The sequence below is a fragment of the Salvia splendens genome, chromosome 13 (genome assembly GCF_004379255.2).
Source record: "Salvia splendens isolate huo1 chromosome 13, SspV2, whole genome shotgun sequence".
Lineage (NCBI taxonomy): Eukaryota > Viridiplantae > Streptophyta > Magnoliopsida > Lamiales > Lamiaceae > Salvia > Salvia splendens.
The window spans coordinates 31,280,091-31,287,163 of NC_056044.1; the positions used below are offsets into that span (position 1 = coordinate 31,280,091).

At 43.0% G+C, this 7,073-nt stretch overlaps 1 protein-coding gene across 2 annotated transcripts; it reads right to left on the bottom strand.

Moving 5' to 3' along the window:
• Positions 1-154: 154 nt before the first annotated feature.
• Positions 155-3,106, bottom strand: LOC121761163 (WEB family protein At2g40480-like). Of its 2 annotated transcripts, none has more exons than XM_042156762.1 (3): positions 2,776-3,106; positions 1,504-1,973; positions 155-908 (listed from the first exon to the last, which is right to left on the bottom strand). In XM_042156762.1, the coding sequence occupies exons 1-3, from the start codon at positions 2,923-2,925 to the stop codon at positions 395-397; spliced, it is 1,134 nt and encodes a 377-aa protein (XP_042012696.1). In that variant the 5' UTR covers positions 2,926-3,106; the 3' UTR covers positions 155-394. The 2 variants fall into 2 exon arrangements, with proteins under 2 accessions (XP_042012696.1, XP_042012697.1); XM_042156763.1 differs by having other exon boundaries at positions 1,504-1,949; positions 2,776-3,101.
• Positions 3,107-7,073: the final 3,967 nt, after the last annotated feature.

Consider the following 7,073-nt stretch of genomic DNA (forward strand, 5'->3'; position numbering starts at 1 on the left):
TTGGTATAAATTTTGAACTTTATGAATATTCCATTAACTCGAAAACAAAGTATGGAGGAGTATTATTTTTTCAATTTAATTTTTATTTAAATTTTTTATGGACTGTGAAATTAGGTTAAAGCTTGTTCAAGTAGTAAGTGGTTTAAAAATGAAATATTAAATCATAAAATTTCATTTTTTTTCCCTCAATTATCCATACACGTACAAAACAGAGTAGGAGTACTACAATAGTTGGAATTAACATAATAGGAGCATCATCTCCAAAACAAATCTGGAAATAACAGAGGCAAGACTATATCAGATTATACAACCAATTATGTTACACAATTAATACTTCGAAAAATCCCAAGAAACACTCAATATATTAAAAAACATAGAAGTAGAAAAATTATTACTATGTTTTACTCTTTTTCTTGGATTGCTTTGTAGGAATAGGCACTTGAATAAACCCAAATTTCTTCCTCTGCATGAAGTATTGTTTCTGCACATTCCCTTCTCCTCCTCCTCCACCACTAGCCTTGCTCTGCTCCCTCAGCATCTGGCTCAGCGACACGTGCTGCCTCGTCATCACCTCGTCTTCCACCACCACCTTCCTACTGCTCACCAAGAAATCCGAGGACCTGCTCTGGTCCTCGAATTTCTCTGTAACAGATGTGTCGATGAACTTGAGCTGGTCCGCCTGTTTAGCCTTCTGAGACAAGGACTTGAATTCCTCGAAGGAGAGCGTAATCCCATCGCAGATGTTTGATGACGGATGATGGTTGGTGGTGTTGGCTCGGGCGAGGGCGATGGCCTCCACTGCCTTGGCCGCATCCTCCATCTTCTTGGCGGCGTGGAGCCTCATCTCGGCCATCCGGATGCAGTCCTTGGTGCGGTCTATCTCGGCCATTGCCTCCATGACCTCGTGCCTGTTGTGTTTACATGTTCAACGCACAATATTGACCACTATCTCCGTCCGCGATTAATTGTCTTACCTTTATTCGCTAAGGTTTTAAGAAATATATAAAGGATAGTAAGTGAAAAGAGTTCGTGGAGTTTGAGTCCTACATATATTAATTTTATAATAAAATATGATGAGTCCTACATATATTAATTTTATAATAAAATATGAGCGGCACGAATTAATGGAACGCAAAGTCCATTTATTAAAGTAGCAGAAGTAAATGAGACGGATGCGAAGAGTGAGTATAAATCTAGATTTTATTATGATAGAATATAAAATATCAAACGCAATCCTCATTTTTTAAAAATATTCCTAGACTGGTCTAACATTTGATGTAATATCGCTAGAAGTCATTTTTCACTATTTCGTAACATTTTGCGCTTTTGGAAATAGTGGAAAATGATTTTTAGCGATATTACATCAAATCTTCGATTAAATCCGTCTGGGATATTTTTAAAGAATGACGATATACCTGCATAGTTTAGGATCTAAATTTCTAGCTCTTTCTTTTATTATTATCTATATTTTCCGTAGATGATGACAAGAATTCCTAACAGTACCTCGAGGCCTCAGTCATCTTCTTGAACTGCTCGGCCTCAAATGTGGTCGCCTCCTGCTTGTTGCTTGACACGGTTAGAGAGACTTCGCGGTGGTGGTGGTGGTGGTTATTCTCTTGCATTTGAATCTTGGTTGCCTTGTGAAGCATGATTTGATCTTTTCTTAGATTCTTGTTGAGGGATTCAACAGAGCCTTGGATTGCGGCCAGATCAACCGACGTTCGGCTCAGATTGAGCTTTGCCTGGTTCAGCTGCTCGCGGAGCATGAGGCCAGGGGAGGGCCACGCCGGGCTCTGGTCGTGTCGGAGGTCCGGGTTTAGGTCGGGGCTGAGATTCAGTTTGAGGCCTTCCACGAACCTCTTTGCAGACTTGAGCTCTTTCAAGACGTTGAGTGTTTGCTGCTCTTTCATTATAAGATCCCTCTCCAGTTGCATTGCATGCTCTTCGATCTTCCCCGCATCGAAAACCTCAATCTTGTTAGTCACACACTCATGAGGATCTTACATCGATATAACTAGAGAACTGAAATCACTATATAAGTCTATGACTGACATGGTACTAGAGAGACTTCAACGATTATAGGCAGAGACTTTAGCTCACCAAGTATTATACATAGATCCAAACAGAAAAATGACTGACTCAACAATATATCTGAGCTTCAAATATGATATGATTCGAAATTGGTTCAATTAAATGCTAATGAGTCAAATTTTCTATCACCAGTTGATTTTAAGATCCTGTTCCACTAACATGGGCCACACTAGTCTAAGGTGTATCGATTTATTTCATTTCGTCACATTTCTATACTCCTTATGCCCGTGAATACATGTCTTACATTTTTTTTGGTGTGTCAATACATGTACATGTCTCATTTATTTTTTACTATTAGGTAAATTGACCTCAAGTATGATTTACACTCTACTAAGGTTTTCCATTTACTTTTCTTTACATTTCTTTAAACCCGAGCACCAGTGAAAATGAGACGAATATTCACAAACAGATTGAGTATATCCTTGGTCTTCTCTAAGTTTCTATGATGGAGATGTAGCAATTAATTCATTCTTAGGGGAAAAAATACCAATGGAAACTTCAATGCGAGCTAAACTATTTCTCAAGAATGATCATAGTTTCTCTTTTTCAATCATCCAAGATGATAAAAAATCATGACACATTTTAGTCCACCTATATAAATATTAGTACTCTATTTCCTACACAAACACTCCAAACCCTCACATTTCAAGTGCTAAAAGAAGAAGAAAGAAAAGAAGCAATTACATTGGGCGGAGCAGCTAAGTGAGGAGGAATCCAATGGCCTCTGCCGCCGAAGTGGTCGACGGCCTCCTTAACGGACTCGAACGGCGGCGAAGTGTCGATTTCCACCCGGGCGGGGTCGATGATCTTTTTGGTCTCGGCGGATTCCGCCATATATATGGGATGGTTTTGAGAGTGAGGAACTTGGAATTCAGAGAAATGGAATGTTCGTAGATATATGGAGAAAGTTGTGATTATTGGTATTGGAATAAATGAAAGTGAGCATAATTGCAATCATGGTGTTTTGGGGTAAAACAAGGGACCATGTCTAAGGGAAAGATAAATTATAAGTCTCTCACTTTCCATATTGTACTAGGGTTGGATAAAGTGAAAAAACAATGAAAAAGAGAAACTCTGGACCATTTGCTTTCAGAAAGATTAGAAATTTACTAATATACTGACAGTAGATATATCGTGGTCCAGACATGTTGTATCCAGCCAATCACAATGCAGAAATAAAGAAAAATAATGAGAAAAATTATTTATGCTATTGTGATTAACTAAAAACAATCCTTTTGAAAATAAGTTTAGATTACTAAATTTTTGCTCCATGTATTGAGCATAAAATCTTAGTGAAGGAGACCATGTCTGATCCCTGTAAAATCTTTAAATTGTGTGACCACTACCTTTGAATATCTCAAAAAACAAGTTCTTAAAGAGTCATTTTCTACTCCCTTTCATCCAGTAATAAAAGTCTTACTCTTTTATTGCAGGAGTTTTAAGAAATGTTAGTGGAATGTTGACCATGTTTTAGTAGATTGACCAAAATAGGAAAATGAGATCTTGAAAGGAGTAATAAACATCACTATAAAATATAAGTATATGATTAACCAATAAAAAATGTTGATAATTTTAGAACAAAAAAACATGGCGGTGTGGTTTAACCTTATTATCTTTCTTAGGAATATAAGTAATTCTCACATTCGATAGACAAGAATTTGAATTGACCTAATGATGAATCCGCGAAATTCTGATGTTTGTAAATGCTGGTAGAGAATGAAGATTATGACACAAAGAATTTACGTGGTTCGATTTACTGAAGTAAATCTACGTCCACGGGAAAAAGGGAGGGCAAGATTGTATTGCTTGATCTGTTTTCTACAGCTTACAAATACAAACTTGCTATTTGCTATATGGTGTTTTATCTCTAGAGAGCTTAACCTTTTTCTACCAGATCTAAGTTCTATTTATACAATGAACTAAGATCGTGGCTTGCATCACCACTAAGTCGTGGATGTCGTGTAGGTCATGGCCTACGATCGTGGCCTGAGTTGACACCACGTGGTAGTGGGTGTGTTGGAAGTTGTGGAAATCCTGCATGGGTCCACTAACTCCTTGTTCGGTCGAATACTGAGACCGAACAGCTTTGGTTACCGATCTGAGAGTAGAGCTTGATGCCGACCTAAGAGCAGAGCTTGATTGGTTGGCTTTTGCCGAGCTGTAGGCTGAGGCCGAACTCTTTGGTAATGCCGAACTCATACTCCTGCTTTGGTTGCCGATCTGAGAGTAGAGCTTAATGCCGACCTGAGAGCAGAGCTTGATAGGTTGGCTTTTACCGAGCTGTAGGCTGAGGCCGAACTCTTTGGTAATGCCGAACTCATACTCTTCCTTGGGCTAGCTGAGCTGTCACTGCTTTTGGGCTTGTTTAGTACGTACCCCATCACTACCCCCCCCGAAAAGCGAAGTGAATCACTTCGGCGAAGCGAGTCACTTCGGCATTCTGGAAAAGGGTACGGGGGAGGCTGAAGTCAGGGGACGTGCCCTGCGCGTGACTGCATTAAATGCGGCATTAAATGCGACAGTAAAATCCGGCCGTCGAATCCTGAAAAGGTGGGATATGAAACGGTGCGATGATTTGAAATCTTTTCCAAATCTGATAAATACCGCCTTTCTTCATCTTTTGAACACCTTTGCTATTGGCTTCTTCTGCACTCTCTATCTTTTGCGTGAAAAATTTCCTTCCGCTTTCAAAGATTTCCTCAGATTTTGCAAAGAGTAAGGACCATGTCTGCTTCTTCTTCGTCTGAGTCTGGTAGCGGTGGAAAAGGGGGTAAGGGGTCTTCTAGCCGGAAAGAATCCGGGGAGAAGACCGTAGAGTATTTTCACAGTATCTTGAGTAAGGATACTGTGATATCCCTTCATGAAAAATACTCTTTTCCTGGGGGGAAAGCGGTGGTTCCCGACGATGATCATAGGGCTAACGACCCGCCGGAGGGTTATGCCACCGTTTACGAAGCCTGCTTAGAATGCGGGCTTCGTTTCCCTCTTCCCCCACCTTTTGTAGAGCTTCTTGATTTTTTTCAACTCCCTTTAGGTCAGGTGACTCCGAACTCTTGGAGGCACTTATCGGCTTTTGCTGCCGAACTGCGTAGGCTAGATAAGGATCTGTCTCTGAGGGCAATCCTTAATTTTTTCCAGTTTAAAAGGAAAGGATCTTGGTTTTACTTGATCCCCTTACAGCCTTTTAGGGCCTTCTGCAAAACCAAGTGGCCGAAATGGCAAAATCGCTTCTTTTTTTATAATAGGACTGCGGCTCCTAGTTTTCCCTGGAGAGGGCCGAAGTCCGTTATCCGTCATCCTCGGCCTGAACCGTTGGACGAGCTCGATGGCGAGCTCAACAAGATTCCCATAGTTAGGAAACAATACACGGAGTCTGAGCTCGTCAAGGGCGACGTCGTGTTCGACATCTCGTCTTCGGACGAAGAGGCCGAGGGTGAGGATTTCTCTTTATCTTTATGCTCTACTGCTTTAACGAAGAAAACTAACCTTGTTTTCTTGCTTTTTGGCAGTGTTCATGCTGAACAAGGCTACCCGAAAATCCTCCGAGCTTAAGGAGCCGGAGAAAGAGAAGGCTACCAGCTCGGCGCCTGATGCCGAGAAGAGTCCGAAGAGGCAAAAGACCTCTTCGGGTCCAAAGAAGCCGGAGTCGACTTCGGCAAGTAGGAAGGGGAAGACCCAGAAACCCCCGAGAGCGCCAGAGAAAGACATGGTCTTGGCGCCTCCTTCGGAGCATATCTGTGAGCCATTTTTATGGCCCACGGACTTTGCCGAGGTGAATTGTCTTCTTGATTCTTTGGCTTTGCTTCTGTCCTGTATTTTTGGTGCCCTCTGTTGACTTTTTTCTTTATCCATTTTCAGAGGAACGACATGCTCTCCAAGCTCGTCGCCGTCGAACTCTCCAAAGCGTCCAACGACTATGCTGAGATGCAGAGGAAATTGGCGGCTGCTTGTCACCGGGCCGAGCAGGCTGAGGCAAACTTTGAGAAAGCCAGAGCTGCTAGGATTTCGGCCCAGGATGAAGCTCAGTTTGCCAAAAACCAGCTCGTCATCCAGCGAGAGCAGACGAAACGGAGTGATGCTGCCGCCGTGGTTGCCCAAGGAGAGGGTCTCCGTGTTTACACGGAGAAACTCTTTTTGAGCAGCCAGTTCTCGGCCTTTGTCGGTAGTCTGGTAAGGCTAATTGCCGATAAGGGCGAGCAGGGGGCCGACGTCGTGCTGCCTCTGTACAGCCGAGAGATAGCAGCTCGGCTTCAGAATCTGCCGCTCCTTGAGGAGCTCGCTTCATCCTCGGTCCTGCTTTCTGCAGACCGAGTCCGGAGTTGTCGAGCTGATCGGGACGAGAACCTGGAGGCTATCTTTGCCTCCGTGGGACCCGTTTCACCCGCTTCGACTTACAACGGAGAGGGTGAGGCCGAGCCGCTGGAGCAAGAGGTCGGCGATAAGCAGGCCGATCAGGAGGCGCAGCAGATCGGCTACGGTGGCGCCGAGCAGGTTGGGGAGAGCAAGGAGGCAGAGGCTGAAGCTGAAGCAGATAAGGAGAAGGAAGCTGAACCTCACCGAGAAGGCGGAGACGAAGCTAGCGAAGTATGATTTCGTCTCCCTTCTCTTAGTTTAGTTTCTTCCTTTATGTAAAATGGCCTTGAAGCCCTCCTTGTATAGAAAAAATTTTTTTTCTTATGAATGAAAAAATTCTTCTTTCTGCTCTTGTGTCTTCGTTTAGCCTTTCGTACTCTCTTACTCCTGTTGTGGTTTACTACCTGCTCGGTAAGCTGAAATGCCGAACTGACGTAGCTGCTTTGTACTCAAGGAGATGGAGATACTTCACTGGAAACGGCTGTACTCTTCGGCTTTAGACGAAGCTGAGAAAAGAGCTATAGCCGATCAGACGAAGAATGACGAGCTTCTGGCTCGTTTAGTGAAGCTGGAGGCCGATAATAAGGACTTAGAGTCCGATAAGAATGATCTGGAGGCCGAGCTGAACA

Excerpts from the sequence above, each read along its gene's own strand:
- LOC121761163 (XM_042156762.1), bottom strand. The coding sequence starts at position 2,925 with ATGGCGGAATCCGCCGAGACCAAAAAGATCATCGACCCCGCCCGGGTG. Across the intron at positions 1,974-2,775 it reads ACTTAGCTGCTCCGCCCAAT|ATTGAGGTTTTCGATGCGGG; the intron begins GTAATTGCTTCT and ends GTGACTAACAAG. Across the intron at positions 909-1,503 it reads AAGATGACTGAGGCCTCGAG|GCACGAGGTCATGGAGGCAA; the intron begins GTACTGTTAGGA and ends TAAACACAACAG.